The sequence below is a fragment of the Epinephelus fuscoguttatus genome, linkage group LG19 (assembly GCF_011397635.1).
Source record: "Epinephelus fuscoguttatus linkage group LG19, E.fuscoguttatus.final_Chr_v1".
NCBI classification, from domain to species: Eukaryota; Metazoa; Chordata; class Actinopteri; order Perciformes; family Serranidae; genus Epinephelus; species Epinephelus fuscoguttatus.
The window spans coordinates 41076448-41104081 of record NC_064770.1 but is presented as its reverse complement, the minus strand read 5'-3'; the positions used below and the strand labels follow the sequence as shown (position 1 = coordinate 41104081).

At 44.1% G+C, this 27634-nt stretch overlaps 1 protein-coding gene across 44 annotated transcripts in view; it reads left to right on the top strand.

The window, feature by feature from the left end:
* The first annotated feature begins 5346 nt into the window (after positions 1 to 5346).
* Positions 5347 to 27634, top strand: part of crhr1 (corticotropin releasing hormone receptor 1) — a 44241-nt gene continuing 21953 nt past the window's right edge. For 42 of the 44 annotated variants that reach the window (XM_049560936.1, XM_049560930.1, XM_049560925.1 and 39 more), the window contains exons 1-5: positions 5347 to 5632; positions 12218 to 12308; positions 12408 to 12458; positions 19465 to 19584; positions 25456 to 25538. In XM_049560936.1, the coding sequence (XP_049416893.1) occupies positions 5612 to 5632; positions 12218 to 12308; positions 12408 to 12458; positions 19465 to 19584; positions 25456 to 25538 (366 nt within the window). In that variant the 5' untranslated portion in view covers positions 5347 to 5611. Of the gene's footprint in view, positions 5633 to 12217; positions 12309 to 12407; positions 12459 to 19464; positions 19585 to 25455; positions 25539 to 25724; positions 26602 to 26646; positions 27032 to 27418; positions 27534 to 27634 lie in introns of those variants that run through there. The other 2 variants (XM_049560938.1, XM_049560939.1) reach the window with 2 other exon arrangements.

Here is a 27634-nt window from a genome sequence, read left to right as displayed (position 1 = left end):
CCTGCTACCAACAGCCAATCAGAACAGCCCTGCTCTGATGGAACAGGTGCGTGAGTGTGTCTGACAACACCTGTCACAGGTGAGAGATCAGCTGTGACTCGCCAGGGAGCAAATTTACAACACGCTGTCCAGGCAAGACACAGCCGACAGGTGACGTGATGACATCATGTTTGATGATGATAAACTTGACTTGATAGTTAATTAATAATGTTTGTTGTTGGCGATGAGGTCATGTGTTTGTTTTATCAGCTTATTAAACGATGACATCATTTCAATATTAAGTGTTTTAAAGTAAGTAAAGTTTTAATTAATTAAATAATTTATGAACATTTATTGATTCATCTGTTTCTGTAAATATTTATATTTACTCATCACTGTCTCAGACAGGTGAGGACAGACAGACATTTGAGGACAAACAGAGACATGAAGACAGAGACGCATGAGGGCAGACAGAGACAGGTGAGGACAGACAGATGTAATATTTTCTGTAGTTCAGATTTTATCCACCAGAGAGCAGCAGAGAGACACTGAACACTAATACAGGAGCCATTCAGTTAATCAGTGAGGACAGACAGAGACAGGTGAGGGCAGACAGGTGAGGGCAGACAGAGACAGGTGAGGGCAGACAGCCAAGGACAGAGAGACAGGTGAGAACAGACAGACAGATGAGAAAAGACAGGTGAGGACAGACAGAGACAGGTGAGGACAGACAGACAGAGACAGATGAGGACAAACCGACAAGTGAAGACAGACAGAGACGCGTGAGGGCAGACAGAGACAGGTGAGGACAGACAGATGTAATATTTTCTGTAGTTCAGATTTTATCCACCAGAGAGCAGCAGAGAGACACTGAACACTGATACAGGAGTCATTCAGTTAATCAGTGAGGACAGACAGGTGAGGGAAGACAGACACTGGTGAGGACAGACAGACAGGTGAGGACAGACAGAGACAGGTGAGGTCAGACAGCCAAGGACAGAGAGACAGCTGAGAACAGACAGGTGAGGGCAGACAGACAAGTGAGGACAGACAGACAGATGAGGACAGACAGAGACAGGTGAGGACAGGCAGACAGAGACAGGTGAGGGCAGAAAGAGACAGATGAGGACAGGCAGAGACAGGTGAGGACAGACAGACAGACAGGTCAGAACAGACAGCCAAGGACAGAGAGACAGATGAGAACAGACAGATGAGGACAGACAGAGTCAGGTGAGGACAGACAGAGACAAGAGAGGACAGAGAGACAGATGAGGACAGACAGAGACAGATGAGGACAGACAGACAGCTGAGGACAGGACTCGTCCATCTCGTCTACTGATCAATAGGCAATTACTAAACACACACACACACACACACACTCAGAGGAAGTCGTCTCCGCAGGTGATCAGCAGGTGAGGACACTGAGGCTGTGATGTCATCATTTTACCCAGAATGCAATGCAGGCTGTGAGTCAGTGTGTAGGTCAAAGTCCCACCTCCTCCTGCTCCACTTCAGGACACAGAGACCAGGTTAGTGTGTCCCAGAGACACTCGTCTGTCCTTAGTGTCACTGTGGGACCGCTTTCTGTCCTCAGAGGACAGGTTAGTGTCTCTGTGTGTCTCAGAGGACAGGGACAAAGAAGGACACTCACCTGTCCTCTGAGGACAGAAGACAGGTTTCTCTCTGCTCGTTACCTTGGGGCTCAGACAAAACTCTGGATCCATTGTTGCAGACGAGGTGTCTCAGCGTTTTCAGATTAAAATTTCTGTCCTGCAGATGGGACGGGGACAGACTTAGAGACAAGGACAGACATAGAGACTCACCTTGAATTGCACTTCACTTGCACCCGCAGTTTGCTCCGTCTTAACGTCCTATTCACAAAGGATATTGCGCTAATGATATACCAGCGCTGCGGCACGGTGGGGTGGTGGTTAGCACTCTCGCCTCACAGCAAGAGGGTTGCCGGTTCGATCCCGGGCGTGGGAGCCCTTCTGTGTGGAGTTTGCATGTTCTCCCCGTGTCAGCGTGGGTTCTCTCCGGGCACTCCGGCTTCCTCCCACAGTCCAAAGACATGCAGGTTAATTGGTGACTCTAAATTGTCCGTAGGTGTGAATGTGAGTGTGAATGGTTGTCTGTCTCTATGTGTCAGCCCTGTGATAGTCTGGTGACCTGTCCAGGGTGAACCCTGCCTCTCACCCAGTGTCAGCTGGGATAGGCTCCAGCCCCCCCGCGACCCTCAAGAGGATGAAGCGGTTAGAAGATGAATGAATGAATGATATACCAGCGCAAACACGCCCACAACGTTTGGCAGCTGAGTGCCGTTTGCCCCTGATTTGCCCCTGATTGCAATTAGCCACACATGGCAAAGTATAAATGCTGGCTTTGCACCAAGAACACCGTGGCAGAACAATGGCAGACTTTGTTTGGCAAAGTACTGAATACTGTATACCGTCATGTAGTGATGTCTGCTGGTGAGTCAGTCTAACAGTGTCGGATGGGTGGAGGCTGTGGATTTGACCAAGTCTGACCACTTTATCACTATTCCCTCTCACTTGGAGCTGTTTTTTCGTTATCTTTTGAATTTCATATGAATTATGGAACCGTTTTTGTTCACGTTTGTTTCCCCCGTTTCGTAAAATAAATTATTAAAAGTTGCTTTTGAAGTGCGTGACAGAAGTGCGTTTTGAGAGCGACCGCAGACTGTCACCTGTTCAACGCATCAATATCTTCGGATGCCATTAAAGTAATAAAGATTATAATAATAATGTCAAAATATTATTTACAGACTGATTTAACAGACGATCACTGCTGCCACCATCACTGGAAGGTCTGGGCGAGAGGCTTCCACAGTTTGCACCAGCTTTCTAAAGACGTTATTTACTTCACTCAAACTGCGTGTGGCTGTTAGCGCTGGTGTTAGTGAATAAGGCGTTGTTTATCAATGAGGCTCATTTGCATAGAAATGGGCAATTTTTGCGCCAAATATATGCATATTACCTCATTTAAATACGTGCAAATAACACCGGAGCACCGAGACGCAATCTGCTTGGCAGCGCAGTTAGTGGAGCATTTCACCCTCTGCGCGTGCTTTGTGAATTAGACCGTATGTGTTTGCTCCATTTTTACCGGTTTAGCGGCCGCAAAAGCCACGCAATCCTTTTGTGAATTCGTCCCTCTGTGTTCTATAGAGACCCAGCAGGAATTATACTGCAGCGGAACACACCTGGAACTAGACAGGACCCAAAGATCCCAAAGTTTATATAACATATATCACAGTTTATTACAACATGTCACAGGAGTGTAAAGTTTATTGATGTTTATTAATGTTTATTAAAGTTGATTGATTTTTATTAAAGTTTATTAAATTTTATTAACATTTATTAAAGTTTATTGATGTTTATTAACGTTTATGTAAGTTTATTAAAGTTGATTAGTTTATTAAAGATTATTTCAGTTTATTTATGTTTATTAACGTTTATTAAAGTTTATTAAATTTTATTAACATTTATGAAAGTTTATTGATGTTTATTAACGTTTATGTAAGTTTATTAAAGTTGATTAGTTTATTAAAGATTATTTCAGTTTATTGATGTTTATTAACGTTTATGTAAGTTTATTAAAGTTGATTAGTTTATTAAAGATTATTTCAGTTTATTTATGTTTATTAACGTTTATTAAAGTTTATTAAATTTTATTAACATTTATGAAAGTTTATTGATGTTTATTAACGTTTATGTAAGTTTATTAAAGTTGATTAGTTTATTAAAGATTATTTCAGTTTATTGATGTTTATTAACGTTTATTTAAGTTTATTACAGTTTATTGATGTTTATTGACGTTTATTTAAGTTTATTAAAGTTTTACAGTTTATTGATGTTTATTAAAGTTTATTACAGTTTATTAAATTTTATTAACATTTATTAAAGTTTATTGATGTTTATTAACGCTTATTTAAGTTTATTAAAGTTTATTACAGTTTATTGATGTTTCTTAAAGTTTATTAAATTTTATTAACATTTATTAAAGTTTATTGATGTTTATTAAAGTTTATTAAATTTTATTAACATTTATTAAAGTTTATTGATGTTTATTAACATTTATTGGGCGGCACGGTGGTGTGGTTACTCTCGCCTCACAGCAAGAGGGTTGCCGGTTCGATCCTGGGCGTGCGAGCCCTTCTGTGTGGAGTTTGCATGTCAGCGTGGGTTTCCTCCAGGTGCTCCAGCTTCCTCCCACAGTCCAAAGACATGCAGGTTAATTGGTGACTCTAAATTGTCCGTAGGTGTGAATGTGAGTGTGAATGGTTGTCTGTCTCTATGTGTCAGCCCTGTGATAGTCTGGTGACCTGTCCAGGGTGAACCCTGCCTCTCACCCAGTGTCAGCTGGGATAGGCTCCAGCCCCCCCGCGACCCTCAAGAGGATGAAGCGGTTAGAAGATGAATGAATGAATGAATGAATTAACATTTATTACAGTTTATTAAAGTTTATTACAGTTTATTAAAGTTTATTAAATTTTATTAACATTTATTAAAGTTTATTGATGTTTATTGACGTTTATTTAAGTTTATTAAAGTTTTATAGTTTATTGATGTTTATTAACGTTTATTTAAGTTTATTACAATTTATTGATGTTTATTAAAGTTTTTTAAATTTTATTAACATTTATTACAGTTTATTGATGTTAATTAACGTTTATTTAAGTTTATTAACGTTTATTACAGTCTATTGATGTTTATTAAAGTTTATTAAATGTTTATTAACATTTATTAAAGTTTATTGATGTTTATTAACATTTATTAAAGTTTATTGATGTTTATTAACGCTTATTTAAGTTTATTAAAGTTTATTACAGTTTATTAAAGTTTATTGATGTTTATTAACGTTTATTTAAGTTTATTACAATTTATTGATGCTTATTAAAGTTTATTAAATGTTTATTAAATGTTTATTACAGTTTATTGATGTTAATTAACGTTTATTTAAGTTTATTAAAGTTTATTGATGTTTATTAAAGTTTATTAAATGTTTATTAAAGGTCATCAGGATTTAAAACAATTTAAAATCATTTTCAGGATGATCAGTTTTTGTTAAAAAGCTTTTTAAAATAAAATGTTGAAAATATAAAATCTATTTACTTATGAAAATATATTTTTAGGTGTGTGTGTTTGTGTGTTGTTAATGAGCTGATAACCTGATGACGTCGTGATATTGATTGTTAAGTACAGGAGATTTTAATCGATCAGCAGATTAATTGATGATGACAATGCGCGCGCGCGCACACACACACACACACACCTCCTGCTCCTCTTTGATTGGCTCTCGCTCTGCAGCAGCCTCCTCCTCCTCCCGGCAGCACGCGCTGCTTCGGTCCGTCAGTGTTCCCGGTGAGGACTCGCAGTGACTGTGTCCCGTTGGACTGAGGACAGATCTGGATAGACTCGGACCTGTGTCTCTGTATCCCAGGCTGCGTCGTGGTCCGGCTCGGCTCGGCTCGGCTCGGTCTCCCTGTCCCGGGTCGGACCGACATGACGCGGGAGTTAAACCAGACTGGAGCGCGTGGGACGAGGCTGTGAACGAGAGGACAGCCGCGTGCACGGCACGCTTGTCCGTGAAGATTCAATGAAACATAAAGATGGAAAACCTACTGAGTCAGGTCAGTGTGTGTGTGTGTGTGTGTGTGTGTGTGTGTGTGCGCGCGCGCGCGCGCGCGCGAGCGAGCGCGCGAGTGAGTGAGTGAGCAGGTATTTTGTTGCTGTTCTAACCTGTACCTCAGTTAGAACCTGTAACTGAAACCTGTACCTCAGTTAGAACCTGTACTACAGTGTTCTGGATCAAAGTTCTTAAAGACCTGTTCTGATCCAGTCCAGAGAGAACAGATGTTGATGATCATCTCTGTAACATGACTCAGTCTGTTAAGTTTGTTTTATGTGATCAAGTATTACAGCAAGGGTTCTTTACCGTCTCAGAGGTCATCCAGAGAAACTGTGTCTGCAGACAGTTTCTGGGAACAAGAACTTTAATGTGTCTGATTTAAACTTTAGGACTGTCAGAAGATTAAAAGGAACCTAATGAATGAGTGAGTGATGAATGAATGTAAATGAATCAATTTCAATCAATCAATTTTATTTATAAAGCCCAATATCACAAATCACAATTTGCCTCACAGGGCTTTACAGCATACGACATCCCTCTGTCCTTATGACCCTCACAGCTGATCAGGAAAAACTCCCCAAAAAAACCCCTTTAACGGGGAAAAAACGGTAGAAACCTCAGGAAGAGCAACTGAGGAGGGATCCCTCTTCCAGGACGGACAGACGTGCAATAGATGTCGTACAGAACAGATCAGCATAATAAATTAACAGTAATCCACATGACACAATGAGACAGAGAGAGAGAGAGAGACAGAGACAGAGACAGAGAGAGACAGAGAGAGAGAGAGAGAGAGACAGAGACAGAGAGAGAGACAGAGACAGAGAGAGAGAGAGAGAGAGAGAGAGAGAGAGAGAGATGCAGGTAATGACAGTAGCTTACAACAACATTATTGAAAGTAATAATATTATAGTTATAGTTCTGGCTACTGTGGTACAATATGTTGAAAGTATGTATTAATACCTGGCAGAGAGAGAGAGAGGACAGGTTGTGTGAGCTCTGTCCACACAGACAAGTGGAGACAGAGACACACTTCCTGTTGCACTGCAGCAAGTATGAACACATCAGAGCCGACTTCCTCTCAAAAATAAAACATAAAGTCACTGACTTTGATTCTCTGCCTGATCAAACTAAAATGCAACACATCCTTGGAGAGAACAGAGTCAGCAGCTTAGCAGCAGCAACATATGTCAGGTTATGCCACAGCCTGAGGGACAACCATCACAACACCTGACACACCTGTCTATATTTACAGTCCTTGTAACTCACCATCTACATTTTTCTTTATTCATTTTTTTCCCTATATTATATATTGGTGTATTGTATTGTAGATTGGTGTATTTTGTATTATATAACATATATTTAATCTTTTTTTATAGTTTTCTGACTTACTTTTATTATTGTACTTTATTTGTAAATTTTTAATGTCTTTGGCAATATTGTTAATCTACAGTCATGCCAATAAAGCTTATTGAATTGAGAGAGAGAGAGAGAGAAGGAGAGAAGGTGCCCGGTGTATTATAGGGGGGTCCTCCGGCAGACTAGGCCTAAGTCAGCCTAACTAGGGGCTGGTACAGGACAAGCCTGAGCCAGCCCTAACTATAAGCTTTATCAAAGAGGAAAGTCTTAAGTCTAGTCTTAAATGTGGAGACGGTGTCTGCCTCCCGGACCGTAACAGGAAGATGACTCCACAGGAGAGGAGCCTGATAGCTGAAGGCTCTGGCTCCTGATCTACTTTTGGAGACTTTAGGGACCACGAGTAACCCTGCGTTCTCAGAGCGCAGTGTTCTGGTGGGATAATATGGCACTATGAGCTCTCTAAGAATGAATCTGATCTATCAGTTTTTACTGTGACAGCATTTAATTAATGTTGATCTGATTTGTCGTAGTGAAGGTCCAGGATGTTGGACACAGTTGTCCCTCCTGTCTTCTAGGATGTTGGGCACAACTGTCCCTCCTGTCCTCCAGGATGTTGGACACAAGTGTCCCTCCAACTGTGGAGAAGGCTCTGTCACCCCAGGTCGGTGCTTTGTCCTGAGTGGTGGAGTGAGGAGGCTGGCATCAGAGGAGTGGAGGCTGGGGGAAGGAGTCTGGCGGTGGAGCAGGTTAGTGAGGTAGGAGGGGGTGTGGTTAAGGAGGACTTTGTAAGGACTTTGTATTGGATGCGTTGTGGGACAGGGAGCCAGTGGAAGTTCTGAAGGACAGGGGTGATGTGATCCTGGATCGGGAATTTACAGTTACATTATTCAAATCTGGATGTAATGAAGGTATGGATGAGAGTTTCAGCAGCAGTGGGAGAGGCCGATGGGCATAGGCGAGCTATGTTCTTTAGGTGGAAGAAGGCAGTACTAGTGATGTGACTGATGTGCTTTTCAAAAGAGAGGTTATTGTCACGTGTCCTACGTCCTCCTGTGAATCCTCCACCATCACAGAGGATCCTCCAGTCACTTAAATGCACCTCGAGCAGACGAGGAGAGAGGTCACCTTCATTTTATTAGCCAAGAGGCGATGAAGATAACGTTATTTACTCAGGAAATATGTTCAGTAATGGAGAAAATATGGGTCAACAGACCAAACCCATGTCGTATGTAAACGATAAAACGCAGTGTAATGTTAGCTGCCTGTTGGGACGTCTCACTCTGCTAACGTCTCACTACAGAAACATCAGCAGCTGTTTCAAAAATGTTCGACTGGAAAAAATGTTCACCTGAGAAAGAAAAATCTAATAATGCATGTTATTAGTTCCGTCATGCGTAGAAGACAACTCTGCTAGCTGCTAGGCTAATTTATATAATGTAAACATAACACTGATAATGAGCGACGAGTAAAAACAGTTGAAACAACAGGTCCCTTAAACACATCGAGTCTAAATCATATTGTGGCAGAGTTTGTGATGTCAGTAAATTTCAAATTTAAATTTACAGCCCTTGTTATGATATCATAGTTTATCTGTGACATCACTTGCCAGCAGAGCCTCGGGTCACTGAGTCAGAGGTTTTTATAAGTAAAGTTTTAGTTTGTGTCTGTTTGGAGCCGAAGGGTGGAGACATCTCCGCTGCACGATGAGACAGTGGGACCTGCTGAGGACGGTGTCTTCAGTGAGGACGGCGTCTTCAGTGAGGATGGTGTGTTCAGTGAGGACGGCGTCTTCAGTGAGGATGGCATCTTCAGTGACAACGGCGTCTTCAGTGAGGACGGCGTCTTCAGTGAGGATGGCGTCTTCAGTGAGGATGGTGTGTTCAGTGACAACGGCGTCTTCAGTGAGGATGGCGTCTTCAGTGAGGATGGTGTGTTCAGTGACAACGGCATCTTCAGTGACAACGCCATCTTCAGCGAGGATGGCGTCGTCTGATTTTACTGTCTCTACCAGAGTCCTGTCTCGGGTCAGATATGTGACCCTGCACCAGGTCAGGTCCCCTCAGATCAGAGTCCTGCACAGGTCCAGTTTTCAAGATTCGCCCTGACCCAACCTGGCGACGTACAAACCCGCACCTGTACCCGAACCGCAAACCCACGCATCAGGCCAATTAGTACCGCAACCCGGTCCGACCCGTTGAACCACGACCCGCAGCCCGACCCGTAACCCGGATTTAAAGTAATCATTTTGGGTCATATTGGCTGAATATTGAACAGCATATCGCCACAGTTAAGGTGCCAGTGAGTAAACAATGACCTGAATGAAGCAGCTCTCACAATAAAAACCTGACTGCAGCTCCATCATCAACCCTCTGTGTTCTTCTTCCATACGAGTGTAAAAGCACTCCTTTGTTACATTTAATGCTTTTAAACTTTTAATTTATGTAAAGGAACTTTACATGTGTAATAACAGACTTACTTTCTGTCCAGAGCGACGTTCAGCAGTTACGAGCCGTCACGTGTTTTTAGAATCCATCAAGGAGAGAAGTAATCCATCAGGGAAACACTTCAGAAACATCAAGTCAAGTGCCGCACCCCAACACACACTGGCAGCAGTGCGCAGCGGCACTGTTGACGTGTATTTCCCACCCCAGCCCTCTAGGTGGCTGTACCTACACTAGTCGCCAACGGTTGCCAACTGCTAGTAACGGAAGAAGAAGAGGAAAAACTTTGAGGCAACAACAACTTGGATTTCACGGGTGAGTTTTTTATCAAAGTCGTCTTATTAAAATTTTGAAACAACCGGAGTTGATACTACGGCGGCCGAGACATATTAAAAGGCTTTTCTTGAAGCGCCGCCATGAGTGCCAGCCGTGCTGGAAATAGAGCAGTTGGCTGAAGCAGAGCGGCGCGGTGTGTCAGCCGGCGCCAGTGTGGGTTGGTTCATAGAATATAATGGAGGCGGGAGTTTTGACGCGCGGCGTATGGCGGCAGTGTGTGTTGCACTTTAAACGGTGGCAGCCATGTTGATTCTGTTGTCCAATCACAAATTGTGTTATTAGATGGTGAAACGCGTGTAAACAGCTGAACCAATGACCGTTGCGAAATAGCGGAGGCGATCCTCAGAGAGTAAATAATGACCAAGATAGTTATGTGTAGTTTACCGAACTAATGACTGATGTGTTTATGTAAAACCCGCGATCCGACCCGCATGTTATTTTTTCCACCCAGATCCGAACCCGGGAAAAAATGTTTTTTTAAAAAACACCCGCAAATCAGCTGTTTTTGCGGGTACCCGACCCAGTGCAGGACTCTGGTCGACATCACAAGTCTCTGTGGTCTTTCAGGTCTTTCGGGTCATTTTGGGTCTTTCAGGTCTTTGGGTCTTCAGGTCTTCAGATCTTCAGGTCTTCGGGACTTCAGGTCTTTCGGGTCTTCAGGTCTTTCAGGTCTTCAGGTCTTTTGGGTCTTCAGGTCTTTCAGGTGTTTCGGGTCTTCAGGTCCTCAGGTCTTTCAGGTCTTCAGGTCTTTCGGGTCTTCAGGTCTTTCAGGTCTTCAGGTCTTCAGATCTTCAGGTCCTCAGGTCTTTCAGGTCTTCAGGTCTTCGGGTCTTCAGATCTTCAGGTCTTCAGGTCTTTCAGGTTTTTAGGTTTTCAGGTCTTTCAGGTCTTTGGGTCTTTCAGGTCTTTAGGTCTTCAGGTCTTTCAGGTCTTCAGGTCTTTCAGATCTTCAGGTCTTCGGGTCTTTCAGGTCTTCAGGTCTTCGGGTCTTCAGATCTTCAGGTCTTCGGGTCTTTCAGGTGTTTAGGTCTTCGGGTCTTTCAGTGTGATCAAAGGATCTGGTTTGTTGTGGACTCCTCAGTTTATCTTCAGTTTCTTTTTCTTCAAACAGACACCATTACCCATGATCCTCTGGTTCATGTCATCACATCCTTGTTTTTTTTTTTTTTTTTTTTACACCTCTGCGCTGGTGAAGCTGCGGACGGAGACACATGTTCAGGTTGTCTGTCCGTCCATCCCTGCAGGTGGATGTGTCTCTGTCTTAGGACAGACAGTGTCTCCAGTAATAAATCACAGCTCAGCTCAGACTCTGCCCCCCAGCACCCCGGGCTGCGTGCCCACATCGTCCATATGGTCGATCATGTGACTCACGTTGAACAGCTGACGCCCTGCAGCTCCTTCTGATGTTTGTCTGTTTATTATTGGTGTCAGGTAATTGTGTTTACTATTGATATCAGAGTATTGATTATTGATATTAGTATTGCTTATTGATCATCAGTCAGAACTCAGACACTCTGACAATCGGAGGATTTGTCAGAGCTGGTTCTAAACATATATAAGCGCTGAATCATCCAATAGGAGCAGAGTTCCTGTGGGAGAATGACCACTTCCTGTGGAAACAACAAAGACACACATTTAAACCCAGAAAGCGCCGCCGACAGGGAGGAGCTAAATATAGACTCTGCTGCTGCAACACGACAGCGGCCAACAGGAAGTCTCTGAGGACCACACAGACACACACACACACACACACACACAGTAACACATACGTGTGTGTGTGTGTGTGTGTGTGTGTGTGTGTGTGTGTGTGTTGAATGAAGTGAATTGTAAATCAACACAAACATCATCAGCTGATCAATCGTCGACTCTGATTGTTGAGTTAATGAATCAGTGTTGTTATACGATGACTTCCTGTCTGAGCCTCTCATATTAATCTACCTGCGGTCAGATCAACAGGCCGGACAGCACGGCGGCTGTAGTCATGTGACCATGTTGAGTGACACACCGACTGTCTGTCAGACCAACTGTCTGACAGACAGTCGAGTTTCAACGTTTTATTTTTAGTTTGAAAGTTTCACTATGTTTCCTGTTAGGATACACTATCTGTCTGTCTGTCTGTCTGTCTCTACCTGTCTGTCTGTCTGTCTGTCTGTCTGTCTGTCTGGCCCTTGCAGTGTTTCACAGTGATGTCACTCTTCCTCTGTGTGTGATGTTGTGGTGAGATGGTTTGGCCACACGTGCACATTAGTGCATGTTTGTACTCCAGTGACTCGTTCACTCCCATCAGTCTGCGCTCACACAACATTTACTGCTGATGTCATGGAAACATCATGACGTGCGCTGGTTACCTAACGCCCAGACAAACTGCGAGCCAGTGGAAGGGTGAAGGTGGGCGGCGTCCTGGTTATGATGATGTCACAGAGAATAAAGCTGTAATAATCTGTGTTTTTCAGGTAATATGTGCGTGTGTGCTGCTGAGCGGACACGTTGCTCCAGCGGAGTTAACCTGCGAAACACTGATCCTGCTGTCGACCAACCTGACAGGTAACTTCCTGTCTGACTTCCTGTCTTTGGGCGTAAATGTTTGATTTTTAAGTCGTTGACAAACGTTGAGCCAATGTTTGTTTGATGTTTGTTTTTCAGCGAGAGCGTTGGCGTTTCTGAACCAGACGTTCACCATCAGTAACATCTCAGGTTTGTACAGCTGACTGTCGACCAGGAGCTTTAGTTTGATATTTTACCAAATGATAAAATCAAGAATAGAAGACATCAGCCAGAGGTGTTTGATGACATCGGAGAGATACCAGAAAACATCAGAGCGCAGCAGATTTGAAAGACGCCTCAATATTTAGCATCAGACTCAATGATGAAAATAATAATAATAATAATAATAATAATAAAATACGTTGTTTGTCAGTCGCAGTGAGATTCTGTGTTTGACTGAGGGACAAAACCAACATCAGACCAACATCAGGAGGTGACGGCAAAGTTTCTATGATTTATTCCTGGGAGTGAAGGATTGACATTATATTAATATCCAAAAGGTTTCTGACCCTGCTGTTGACTCTCATCTTTAACTCTCTTTAACTCTCTTTAACTCGTTAAGGGATTGAACTGTATCAACAAGATTAAGATTAAGATTTGAATTGCCCGAAGGGTAAAAATGAGGAAAACTTTAAATGGTTCTGCGTGTTGTTCCACATTGCAGGTGCACAATATAAATAGAATAGAATAGAATAGAATAGAATAGTCCTTTATTGTCGTTGTAACATGTGACGTACAACGAAATTAACAAGTGTCAAACAGCCAGTACATCACCATTAAAAGAAGCTAACACTACAGTAATAAATACAAAAACAAACACAAACACACACCACCATTCATTGTGTCATTGCACGATCCCGTCACTGTATGTGTTGTGTTAGATTGTTTTCTTTGGCATTGAGGGTGGTTATTGCTGTTGGATAGAAACTGTTTTTGAGTCTGTGTGTTCTTGATTTGATTGTCCTGTATTGTCTGCCTGATGGCAGCAGTTTGAACATGTCCAGGGTGAGAAGTGTCCTTTACAATGTCCTGCACTCTTTTGACACAGCGAGCACTGTGAAGGTCGTCCAGTGAGGGGAGGGGGCAACCGACGATTTTCTGGGCCGTGTTAATGACCCTCTGGAGCGCTTTCCTCAGGGCTGCTGTGCAGCTGGTGAACCACACGCATACACAGTATGTTAGTATGCTCTCTATGGAACACCAGTAGAAGGACACCAGCAGTCTCTGTGTGATGTTATTCTTCCTGAGCACCCTCAGGAAGTGTAGTCTCTGCTGGGCCTTTTTCAGCACCTCCGAGCTGTTCACACTCCAGGTCAGACCGTCCTCGATGTGGACACCCAGGAAGCGGAAGTCCGACACCCTCTCCACACAGTCCCCGCTGATGATGAGTGGTGGGATGTCAGTTTTTTTCCTCCTGTACTCGATCACCAGCTCCTTGGTCTTTGATGTGTTGAGGAGCAGGTTGCTCTCTCTGCACCACGCTGCTAGATGTTCAACCTGGTCTCTGTAGGCAGACTCATCCCCCCCAGAGATGGGCCCCACCACCGTAGTGTTGTCCGCAAACTTCACTAGGACGTTGTTGTGGTGAGCAGGGGTGCAGTCATGCATGTAGAGAGTGTACAGCAAGGGGCTCAACACGCAGCCCTGTGGGGAGCCGGTGCTGAGGCTGAGGGCTGTAGATGTGTGGTGGCCCACTCTCACCCTCTGGTTGCGACCAGTAAGGAAGCTGTTGATCCACATGCAGGTGGGGTGTGGAATGCCCAGATCCTCCAGTTTGTTCACCAGTTTGTGAGGAAGGATGGTATTGAATGCAGAGCTATAGTCCACAAAGAGCATCCGTATGTAGCTCCCCTGCTGCTACAGGTGGTACAGTGCAGCATGGAGGGCTGTAGCTACGGCGTCCTCTGTGTATTTATTAGTCCTGTATGCAAACTGGTGTGAGTCCAAACTTTTTTGGCAGGAGTGATGTGATGTGACCCCGGATCAGCTTTTCAAAGCATTTCATCACCACCGGGGTGAGAGCGACTGGCCGGTAGTCGTTGAGGCTGGAGATGAGAGGTTTCATGGGCAGGGGGACAATGGTGGAGGACTTCAGGCAGGGTGGGACAGTGGACTGGGCCAGGGACTGGTTGCAAATCCTCATGAAGACTCCAGCCAGCTGACCCGCACAGTCCTTTAGTACACGTCCACAGACGTCATCGGGTCCAGCAACCTTTCTCGGGTCCACGGCCCACAGTGTGCGCCTCACCTCATGCTCTGTGAGGGTGAAGCTGCTGTGGACCGTAGGGTGTGGTGTTGTTGCCTCGGGTGGTTCTACCTCAAAGCTTGCAAAGACAATGTTCAGCTCCTGTGCCAACGAGGCATCACCCTCAGCAGCTCCCAAGGTGGACCTGTAGTTGGTAAGATGTTGGACTCCCTGCCACACCTGCCTGCTGTTGTTACTTTCCAGATGTTTCTCAATCCTCCTTTAATGTAACACAGTACACTGTCCGTGAACACCTCCAGGTCTTGATGTACAAACACATCCTAGTTGGTCCTGTCGAAGCAGTCCTGCAGCTGATGAGAGGCTCCATCAGGCCAAGTCGTTACAGTTTTTGTGATGGTGGGTGCAGTTTTCCTGAGGGGGGCATGTGCAGGAATTAACAGCAGAGACATATGGTCAGACTGGCCCAGGTGAGGTAGTGGCTTAGCCCTGTAGCCCAGCTTGATGTTGGAGTAGACCTTGTCCAGTGTGTTGTTTCCTCTAGTAGCACACTCAACATGTTGGTGGAATTTAGGGAGCACTGCTTTCAAGTCCGCATGATTGAAGTCCCCTGCTATAATGTGTACAGCGTCAGGATGTGTGCTCTGCTGGCTGCTAATGCTGCTATACAAATGACTGCAAGCCGCTTTAGCATTAGCTTCCGGTGGGATGTAAACAACTGTTACCATGACAACAGTAAACTCTCTAGGGAGGTAAATAGGCCTGCATTTCACTCACATACTCCAAGTCCGGGGAGCTTTGGCTGTCTACAGTCACTGTATTAGTACACCAGCTGTTATTCACATACACACACAGCCCCCCTCCTCTGCTCTTACCGGAGCCCTCTGTCCTGTCACATTGCTGTGCGGTGTAGCCTGTTAGATCAGTCGCAGAGTCTGGGATAAGTGGATGAAGCCAGGTCTCCGTGATCAGCAGAATGCAGCTATCCTTCACGGTGTTATTGGCTGCTACCTGTAGCCTCAACTTATCCATCTTATTGGCGAGGGATCTGGCGTTCATGAGAAACAGGCTGGGAAACGGAGGTTTGAGTGGCTGCCTCCGTAGCCTGGCTAGTGCGCCAGCCCTGCAGTCCCGCTTTTGCCTCCTCTCTCTGCGCCGCCTTCGCCTCCTCCCTGCGGAGATGGTAATCCATGGGGAGCCGGGGCACCATGCTATGTCCGCCAGTATCTTGTGTAAGAGGAGAAACCTGGCTGTAATACTCCGCTCATAACAAACCCCTATCTTAAGGAGATCGTGCCGGCTGTAGTTGTTGTTCGCCTGACAGAAAGTACTCAGGACATGCCATTTTTGCCATCATCCCAAAAACTGGATTTTACAAGTTTGGTAGCATAATCCAACCACTGGACCGAGTTTGATAAGAGCCCACGTTAATGTAAAAGCTAATGCAAGAAGGTGAAAGACCAGTAAGAGCTTTATAGATAAATAAAACACAGTCTTTCCTGCCTTACACTGAGAGCGGGCCACCTAAGTCACAATGATGGGTGAACTATCTCTAGTCCAGGGGCTTCAGAGTGGCAGCAGAGGCGTGCATGTATAAAATATCTCCATAGTCTAAAACTGATTTAAAAAAAGTTGCCTCAGCAATGCAGCAGAAAGGAAGGTCTATTTCTGTAAAAGAAACCAATTTTCATTCTCAAAGAAGACACCAGCTTGGAGACATGATACGTAAAGGTTAATTTTCATCAATCCAAAAACCAAGGTACTTCTATTCTATCACCCTTTCAGTACTTGTACCTTCGCTGGTAGAGATGACAAGGCTGTCAAGGTTAATATTTTTAGATCTGGTGAACAACATGAATTTTGTTTTGTCTGCACTGAGAACCAGTTTATGATTATTGAGTGCAACTTGGACATCAGAAAAACAGTGTTGGAGGGAGTTTAAGGCAGAGTGTGCGTCTTTCGAAATACAGTACAAAATGGTGTCATCTGCATAAAACTGAATATTACACCCATTGACAGCTGAGCTAATATCATTGATATGAAGTGTAAACAGGACAGGCCCCAGGATTGAGCCTTGCGGGACACCCTCTGGTATTTGCACAAATTCAGATTTAATGTCACCAATACAAACACACTGCTGCCTGTCACTAAGGTAACTCTGAAACTATTTAAAAGCCATATTATACAACAGTTAGTTCCGGCCCTGCAATCTGATTGGTCGAGAGACAGTAAAACCGTTACGATATTGGAGTACAACATCACGGTTATTTCACTGTGTATGTATCACTCCGCCTCACAGCTGATTGCAATCAACAATCAAATCAAAACTGACGGTTAGTGTCAGTTAGGTCAGCAGTTGCGTTGTAGGCTAATTAATTCATCCACTGTCAAACAGCCAAAAATATGGATTTATTTCCTAAAATAAGTTTTGAATTGAACTATGAATGGTCATCAGAGGAAGATGAGGGAGAGGAGAAGCTGAATCCATCTGAGCACACATCCAGGTTTGTCAGTGTTTCATCAGCGGAGCTCAATGACTTGGAGAAAAGCAACATACTGTCAGATCAGAAGGCAGAGTCGGCTGTGCCTGTGAAGCCACAGTCCACCATGCCGTCACCACAGACTTATTTCACCGGCTGCACAATTAATGGAAACGTGCAGATAAATGTGTATAAAGAGTAAGTGCCTGGCGCACCATGTCTGGTTACATAGCAACGGTGACAGCGGAGTCCTGAGGGAACTATTTTTGTTGGCGGAAGACAAATAAAATGCTTAAATTATCTATTTTGTCCTCATTTTTCAACATTTCTTAATCAGCCTTGCTTAATTAACTGTTGAACTGTTGTATAAAAGCAATATCACACTCGAGCTCGTGATGTTATACTCGTATATCGTCACAGCTGTGATTGTCTTCGGCTACGACCGAATCACAGCCATGACAATATCACAGTACAACATCACTCCCTCTTGTGTGATATTGCTTAATCATCAAATCCAATGTTTTTTCCCATCTAAGGCTGTAGTGATGTCATCTAAAACAAAAGTGGCAGCAGTAATAGTGCTGTGTCTTTCGGTAAATCCTGACTGATGCATGCTGAGAATGCAGTATGTTGAGATAGATGATTTTAGCTGATTATTAACAAGAGATTCCAATAATCTACAAACACTGATGTTTAATTTGCTCTTCGTCATGTCCTGCAGAGGACAGACGAGCTCTGACTCCAGACTACAGACCAGAGCGACATCATCATCATCAGCATCATCGTTAGTGCTGATGGCTTGTTCCCTTCTGGGGGTAAAGAACGTTGTCACATCAGGAAAATGAACTGTGTTAATAAGTGAAGTTTTCACACTGAGCTCTGAGACACATCATCAACATGAATATTCAGTGTAAATCAAACGATGCTGGAGACACTTCCTGCTGAAGGACGTTAGACTGAGTAAGAGACTGCTGCAGCACTGTCACTCAAACTGTTGGCTGTAAACCGGTCGGTTATTTACAGAAAACACTTGCTGACTCCATCACATCTGGACGGATCTACATATGTCGGCTCATTGATCCACAGCAGCATGATGATTATTTATGAAGGTGACCATCAGGTTCAGACAGGGTCACAAAATGATCACCTGACAGGTCGATCAGGGTGGAGCTGAATACTGGGATGAAACCAGTATCTGATACAGATCATGTTGTTTGTACAAGTACGAGTAAAACCAGGGTCAGTGTCCGTCCAGCTGTTGTGATCAAAAATGATCTGAGGGTCCATTCTCAGATAGTTTTTTAATCAGAGGCAGAGCGGGGGGTCATGACTTGGTCAAAGTAGGAGAACAATCAGCAGGGTCGACTGATGGCAGACGTTAGCTCTCTAACCACAGGAAGGGTTTGTCATCAGTTCAGGATCACAGGCTGTGAGGCAGATGGACTTCAGGTCCAATGGGGCAGCATGTCTCCCCCAGGACTGACCTGATTAGACAGGAGTAGCCCTAAACACCTTGAACTCCCCTGACTGTCCAACATTAGTTGGGTTGGGAACTGAAACTTGGGTCCAAATTAGACCTGATGACAAAGTGTCATGTTCCTGTAGAAGAACACGAAACTTTGGTTCCTGGCTCTTTCTAAACAAAGCAGTGTGAAGCGCTTCATTTTGTTTTCAGTTTGGGTTTAGACACTGTGGGACGATCAGTAAGAGTTGTGAACACATGAGTGTGGGTGAGGGGAGTACGACACACGACCGTAGGTTTTATTTCCTGCTCTGATCTCCAGCACCTGTTCAGTGTCAGTGCTGCCGCTGTCTTGTTTCTTCATGCTCTGCATGTTGCTCAGCGACACGCTCGCTGCAGCACACTGACCTGTACTCTATTATTGGGGGCGGCAGTAGCTCAGTCCATAGGGACTTGGGTTGGGAACCGGAGGGTCGCCTGTTCGAGTCCCCGCCCGTACTGGTGGCTGGAGAGGTGCCAGTTCACCTCCTGGGCACTGCTGAGGTGCCCTTGAGCAAGGCACTGAACCCCCCAACCACTTGGGGCGCCTGACCAAAGGGCAGCCCCCTCACTCTGACATCTCTCCACTTTGTGCATGTGTGTGTCTTTCAGACCTGTGTGTAACTGACAAGCAAGAGTGAAAACATTGAATTTCCCCTCAGGGGGATTAATAAAGGAAATAAACTTAAAAAAACTTAAACTTATTATTCTCTGAGGACACCAGTCATCTTTCCCGACCTGGTCACATGTCGTTCTCCGAGTCACACTGAACGTTCTTCTGTTGTTCATCACCATGTTTCCTCTGTGTCACAGATTCAGTCCAGCGACGCCTCCGTGACTCATGTTTTTATTTCATCACATTCAAATGGCTGATTTTAGATTCTGAGGCCGACTGATCAAAATGATTCAGTCACATATATAGGAGACATGTTTCTGTAGTGAAACATCTACTGTCTGTCTGTCTGTCTGCAGGTGTTTACTGTGACCTGTCTGTGGACGGTATAGGAACCTGTTGGCCTCGCAGTGCAGCTGGAGAGCTGATCTCCAGACCCTGTCCTGAACAGTTCAACGGCATCCACTACAATACCACCAGTAAGTACCTGTCTGTCTGTCTGTCTGTCTGTCTGTCTATTGTTTATTAAATGCTGTTAGTGCATCTCGATTCTGGACTCAGCCAAACATTCATCCCGTTGAGGCGGAACCAGTCAAACCTGTTTCCCTCCACAGACTCATGGTGTGTTCAGGTGCCCCTGGAAAAATAAAATCAGCTATATTTACAGGAAGTTTCTGTCCAGTGATGAACAGACTGTAAATACCAGGATGTCAAATCACATGACAATAATGACCTGAGCATCTCTTTAACCACAGAGAAGACGCCACACACACACACTCTGAGACGCCCGCCACCAATCAGGAGCTGCCAGTTAAGTGTTAGCCAATCACAGCTCAGCCCTGTGTGGTGTCACTGACGTCCAAGAGCTCAGTGAGAAGAAGAAACGACAGCTGATGAGCTGGAGACTGTTTACTTCGTGCCAACTGGAGACACAGCAACTCCCAGTACCTCTGTGTGTGTGTGTGTGTGTGTGTGTGTGTGTGTGTGTGTGTGTGTGTTACTGTGTGTGGGAGGTAGTAAATATCCTGTTTAATTAGATGTTTAGTTGTGTGTTGAACCAGCTGGAGCTCATGTCTCACTCCTTCATCATCATCATCATCATCTCTTCACACAGATAAATACCCTCGCTATCTCTCCTTTGATGTCATCAGTGGTCTAGCCTCTGATTGTTCAGCAGTCAGTAACTGATCAAGTGTATTGATCTGTTCTGATAATCAGCTGGAGGAGCCATCTTCAGATCACTCAGTGTTTCAATTCAATTCAGTTCAATTCAATTCAATTCAAAACACTTTATTTGTCCCTGAGGGGCAATTTAAAGGCACACAGAGTAGCACAACAACACATACAGACAACTGACAAGACAACATAGACAATAAAAAGGATGTTACATGATATGCATTAAAGTGCTGGAAGTGCTAAAGTCCATGAAAAATACTGTGAGTCAATATAAAGTGCATGGTGGAGGTGGAGGGGGCAATGGTGCGGATACTGAATCAGTGGGGTTGGGAGTTCAGGAGCTGGACAGCCCTGGGAACAAAGCTTGTCTTTCTCCTTTGAGTCCTGCATCCTGGGCAGCGAAGTCTGCGTCCTGAGGGGAGCCACTCAACCAGCAGGATCAGGACATCAGAGGGGTCCTGAAGGATCTTGCGCGCTGATTTCACAGTCTGCTGTTCACACAGGGTGGTGAGACCTCGGACAGGATGTCCGATGATTTTGGTGCAGACTTTAACCGTGTTCAGTAAGCGGTTCCTGTTCTGCAGGGTGATGGAGTGAAACCATGAGATGAAGGAGAAAGTTATCACACTCTCCATGAAGGAGTAATAAAAAGTGGTGAGAATGTCTCTGCTGACGCCGAATGATTTCAGTTTCCTGAGTAGGTGCTGTCTCTGCTGGCATTTCTTGAGGATCTCCTCAATGTTGGAGGAAAACCTCAAAGTGCTGTCAAATATTGTGCCCAGGTACTTATACTCCTCCACAGTCTCCACTGTCTTCCCTTGTATGATGGTGGTGGCTGTCTCAGCCAACTGTCTCTGCTTGGGGGAGAAGGTTTTTGAGAAAGATGGCTGCAGCAGGAGGCTCAGGTTGTACTCCTGACACTTTTAGCTTACCGCCTTCTTTTAAAGTTTTTAGATACAGGGCCTAAACTTGTTGACAAAGGACCTTATTTTAATAAGTCCTTTTCTACTGAACAGAATAAAATCACCCTCAAACATTTTGGATATGGCAGTTTCACGCTGCTGTCCACTTTCCAGTATCCAAGCTGGCATATCTACTCGACGTCACGGAAAGGGAAATGTCAAGACCGCGTCCAAATGTCAAAGTTTTGAGGCATTTATAATTGCCATCTGCCTTCTGATGTCAGGGGATATTCACCAATGTCCCGGTCCGCCTCCTACGTGTGAAGCGAGTGGCGAGTTTGGCATCTTGCAACGCGGATGTGTATCCGAAAACATCTACAGGAGCAGCGCTGTGACTCCTCAGGTAAGCATGGTGGATTGGGGTACTTCCATTGAGGTTGCTGCCATTTCAACGAACGCGGATATTTCTGCTGGTTTCACGACTGTGGGGGACGAGGCAATACTGATGGTGGCCGGTACCGGGAGAGGAGAAAGGAGTGGGCGGGCTGCCGGAGACCGCTTACCGGTGTAGAGGCTGGGTGCTCGGGAAGAGGTCCCAAAGAGGTGGCGGCTGGTGCAGCTGTCAGCTTCGGCTTGAGGAGCAGTGTCGGCAGGGAGGCGGTGGTTGAAGCGATGGGTTGTCCGTGGGGTGATCTTGGACAGATGGTGACTGAAACGACTCGATACTCGGAGGATAGCGTTAATCACCGGAATGTGGTAACTGGAGTGTGAGCAAATAATCACCGCATCAATAAAGCGATAATCAAACATCGGAAATGGAAAGTTTTTAAAACTGTAAACAACTCTAGGTTAATCTGGGACTCCCGTAGCAAACCCAAAGGACTGTTAGGTGGACACATAAATATTAGAAGTACTCTCTCTAAAGGTGAACAAGTACAGCATCTCTTACAAGAGTCAAATTTTGATTTTTTAGCATTATCTGAATCACGGCTGAACGAAAACTTGCTGCACGCTCCTATAAATGTGTCCGGTTTTGACATTTTTCTAATTAACATGGAAAAGGTGGGAGTGTTGTGTGTTCAGACCCTAAAAACATCACTGAAGTCCAAACTGACAACTGATAGGCACAAATTTACATCATTAAGAAACAAAGTAACAAGAGAACTTAGGAAAGCCAAGGCAAACTACTTTATTTAAATAACAGTAAATAATAAGGGAAACTCCAAAATATATGGCAGCAAATAAAGAAATTAACTGGACAAAATAATGCTAGAAAACAGATTGAACCAGAGTTGGGTATAACGCGGTACAAAGTAACGCGTTAGAGTACTTTGATTACTTTTTGCAGTAACAAGTAACCTAACACGATAGTTTGCTGTTTGAGTAATGAAATACTTAAGTACATTTTCAAACAAGACATCAGTTACTTCCGTTACTTTTAGAACGCTGGTCCTTCAGCTCCGAAACAGCAACGGCTGTCGTTTGGTTCTAATAACGGAGATAACGTTAAACCTATCAGTCTGAAAGAAGCCACGGAGCTTGTGGCTCGCTACGTGGTCGGAGAAATCCTGCTGTTGTCTACGGTGGAGTCTAAACAGGTGGAGTAGGACTCGCTGACAGACATATTTCAGACTCAGGACTTGCATTATGCCTGGTACACGCTACATGCTGGTACTCACCAATTATCCCCGGTCGTCTTTCACGGTGTGTGTGATGTCATCGGGTTATTCTTGTCCTGTTTTTATTACTTTCACTATTATTTGAGTCACTGTGTGTGTTCATGTGCCAGCCGACATGTTGTTGTAGTCACCTAAAAGCGTCAGCAGATGGCAGGAGCTACATTTGAAGCACCATATGTAAACTGTCAAGTTACTGTATCTTCCACAGGAAGTTCTGACAAATGTTTCAGAATAAAAGCCTATTTAGAAAATGGAGGGATTCTCTCAGCCGAGGTTATAAGGGGCTTTTAATTTGAAACAAGTGTTGAGTTTGAAATGATGGTGCAATATGTTAACTTTACAAAGACAACGGAGCGGATAAAAAGTAAATATATAAACACACAGAGGGATTAATAAATAAGGGAGCGTCTATAATGTAGTCTGTTTCAAATGAAGCTGGGAGCCTCTGCAGTTGTGGTGAGTAAAAGCCCCGCCGCTATTTGTTAATGTTATTACTTTATGTCCGACCGTGAGGATGTGCCATTGTTTGCTAGCTTGATGCTGATGACAGTAAAGTTAACTCAGCGGGTTGACAAAGTGCCTCTGCTGTTTCACACCATCATTTCCCTCTTTTACTCTGTGTGGTAACATCCCTAGAGGAAATATTAAAAACACTGGGGTGTTGTTGTCATACAGTTGTCTACGGCAGCAGATCGTTCTGTGTTTCTACTGGTCAAAGTGACGGCTGTGATGGGAGAACTGGATCTCAGTGAAGGGCAAGTGGTCCATAACTTTAATTTTGGAGACAAAAAAAATGTAGGCTTAGCGCCCTGTGGTCCATTGCCCAATAGGAAATGTAGAATACTCAAAAGTGCTTTAAAAGTGCTTGAGTTACTTTTCTCAGGGAGTAATGTTGGGAGTACTTTTAAAGTAATTGAGTTACTTTACTCAGGGAGTAACGCAGTAAAGTAACTGGTTACTTTTTTTTTTAGAAAGTAATGCAGCAACGTACTTTGATTACTTTTAAAGTAACCCTTACCCAACACTGGATTGAACTGAGGAATAATGATACTTTGACAAATGAGCCGACGAATGTAGCTGAAGCCCTAAATGGTTATTTTGTAGAATCTGTAGCTACTATTGTTAGTAGTGTCAGTTTTCCCTTACACCAGCAATACAGTGTCACGCACCAAATCCTGCTGCGCCCATCTTCAATTTTGAAAGAGTGTCAGAAAGTCAAGTAGTGAAGGTGACTGACTCACTCAAACCCAAATGGTCAAAGGACGTATATGAGGTGGACTCTGCTATGATCAAGGATCATGCCTGTTCATTTACTCAGGGCCAGGGCAGTTTCCCTGAATACTGGAAACCCGCAGCTGTTGTTCCCATTTTTAAGAATGCTGACCCTCACTCTGTATCAAATTATAGACCAATTAGCATACTTCCTGTCATGTCCAAGGTTATTGAAAAATTGGCGGCAGAACAACTAATTTCTCATCTTAACTCTAGTCAGCTCCTTCATCCCATGAAGCATGGCTTTAGGGCCCACCATTCAACAGAAACAGCAACCCTGTATTTTATTGAAAGGGTTAAGTCTCTAATGGACAGAGGGGGTGTTGTTGGTGCAATATTCTCTCCGTTTGCTTCCAGCTGGTTCAAATCATGTCTCATTTCCCGATCTCAGTGTGTTAGAATACAAAATACAAAATCCACTTTCAAAGATCTTGCTACAGGCGTCCCCCAAGGTTCAATCTTGGGTCCAATCCTTTTTAGTTTATATATAAATGAGCTACTGTCTGTGTGCCAAGGCTGTGAGGTTGTTATGTACGCAGATGACACTGTGGTTTCTGTAAAAGTTAAAGACCACTCTGAGGCTGCAGCTCAGCTTACAGAGGTCATGGTCAATGTTTCAAACTGGTTGAAAAACTGTCATTTACAACTCAACTCCTCTAAAACTGTTGCTATGTTTTTTTGCCAAAACAAACAAATCATACACAGACCCTGACGTTTTTATTTCAGGACAGAGAATTCAAATTGTAAACGAATACAAATATTTTGGTATTATGATAGACAGTAACCTCACCTTTAAACTTCATGTTAAAAAAATCAGCAAAATTCTCAAATTTACACTTGCAAATTTCAGGCATCTCAGAAATCATATTTCTACAGAAGCTGCAAAAATGTACATGTTCTCTCTCATATTATCTCATATTATTTACTGTTTTTATCAACCTGGGCCACTGCGAACTCCACTACTCTAAATCCAGTCATATCCTTATAAAAACAAGCTCTCAAAGTTCTGGATAAAAAAATCACGATCCTTTCATCATTGCACAATACTCGATAAATATAGGTTTCTAAACTGGAACAGTCTTGTCATTTTCAAAAACTGCTGCCTATTGTACAAAATCCGTCACAACCGAGCTCCACCTCCACTCTGCAGCCTTGTACAGATCAGCTGTGATCGATGACCTCGACATCCAGAGTCCAACCTGACACATGAGACACAGACCTGCCCCCAGTGCTCCCAGTGCTCCCAGTGCTCCTCATGGTTCTCTTCTGTACAGATGTGGAACGTTTTCAGTCTAATTTGTGTCTCTGTGTGTGTTTTCAGACAGAGTGTACAGAGAGTGCCAGTCTAACGGCAGCTGGGCTCCTCGAGGAAACTACAGTCAGTGCACCGAGATCATCATCCTGGTGAGACTCATCAGTACACTGATCAATACACTGATCAATACTCTGATTAATACACTGATCAATACACTGATCAACATCAACTCATCTTCAAGTGGAACAAAGTAATTTAAGATGTCTAATCTCTGAGGTCAGAATCTATCAGTGTGACTTTATTAACTCAAACTGGTGTGAGGTCATGTGATGACATCACAGAGGAAGTCACATGACATCACAGAGGAAGTGAACAGTGTGTTTGGTGAATGAAGAGAAATGATTGTGTGGTCGTTGTTTGATCGTCTGATCCTGAACCTTTCAGAAGTCTGTCTGTCTCCAGCTGATAATACATCTGTCCCTGTAACCATGGCGGCAGACTGAAGATGGAACATGGTGATGGTGATGATGATGATGACCATCTTTATAATGATGACAGTTTCAATAACCTTTATTGACACAGACGAATCAGACTCTATTTCTCACCTTCATCTTCACAGATGAAAATCCTTCATGTTTGTCCTCAAAGACAGAGACACATCTGTCCCCAGAGACACTTGTAGGACCAGAGACTGTGTGTGTGTGTGTGTGTGTGTGTGTGTGTGTGTGTGTGTGTGTGTGTCAGCAGTGTGTGAGCGTTAGGCTGATCAGGAAGTTCAGCTGAAGGACAGACGGCGTGCAGACGGTATTTATTTACCTGGCTGTCGTCAGTTTCCTGTGAGCAATGTTTTCCCAGAGTTCTGTCTGATAGGTGCAGACTCTCGTTCCATCCACCAGCTTCATCACACCTGTAGTCCATGGGCCAGACCAGATATCAGTACCACTCAAGTACCCCTTTAACACCAAAGCAGTTCCAGTGCTGGTTCTGGGCCAGTGCTTAATTTGGAACCGGTTTTCCTGTTTTGACCGACAAAAGAACTGGCTCTGGGCCAGAAAAACTGGTTCTAGAGTGGCACCAGTTCTTTGCTGGACTAGAAGAAGGAACCACATATGTCACAGGGAAGGGGGCGGGGTTATTGAGCCACTCAGCCGCTGCAATGAATGCTGGAGGCGATGGTGGACGCAAGCGTAATGCTGCCGCAAATGGACCCCGGTAAGTTTCTTTTCAAACATTTTCGCCTTGCACATAGTTGTTTAGTTTTACCAGTTTCTTCAGATAACAGCTGTGTCCCAATTTAGGGCCCGTGTCCCTCGGAGGATGCGGTCCAAAATTGGGACACAGCTGTTGTTTGTGATGTCTGCTCGGGTTAATGTTAACTGATCAACAGGTTAGCCTTGCTAACATTAGCTAACGTTAGCAAGTTACTTAGCCATGGGCTCACCTACCAGCTCCACTTTCAGTTGGCTAAACATTGTATAATGTGTAGTGGACGAGTCACTGTTTAAAGCGCTGTTTGTCATGTGGTCTCCAGAGTTATCTGCCATTGAACAAGACGATGCTAACTTGGAGCTAACATCGCTACTCCACTGCAGCTCGCCAACACCATCCAGCAGCTGAGGTCAAAGCCACCAGACCAGACCAGGTAAGAGTTGTTGTGCTGTTTATCCAGTAGTTTGCCTCACCAGACACCATGCAAACATGGAGATATACCTAAAAGTATGACTTGATAATATAAATATGTGCTGTGATAAATGAACAATCATTCATACACAATCTCCTACCACCCATGGCTGCTGCCATTGAACCAGGGCAGCTACATGCTCAAATCAGCAATACTACGCACATTTGTCACTGTTACTTTTATACTCACATCCTGATTTCGATATAGTGTGAGGTCTGTGCACTGTGTCGTAAGACTAGTGCTGATTGTTGAGCTGACATGTTTGTTACATTGTACTGCTGAACCTGTGTTTTTCTACTTATGACTTATGACAAACTTTTAAACTGATTCTTCTATTCTTGTACACAGGGAAGAGGAAGCAATAGAGAGCTGGTTGAATACCTGGAGAGGGCAGACGAGAGGTTCTTGCAGCACAGCAAGGACCTGAATGATGCCCTGCTGCAGAAGCTGGAGACTGACACCAGTGTGTTTCTTCATGGGAAGCTTTAGTTTTGCACATTCAATGCACAGTTGTCACTTTTATCATTACCATGTTTTTTGTATTTAAATACATTCCTTTCTAAA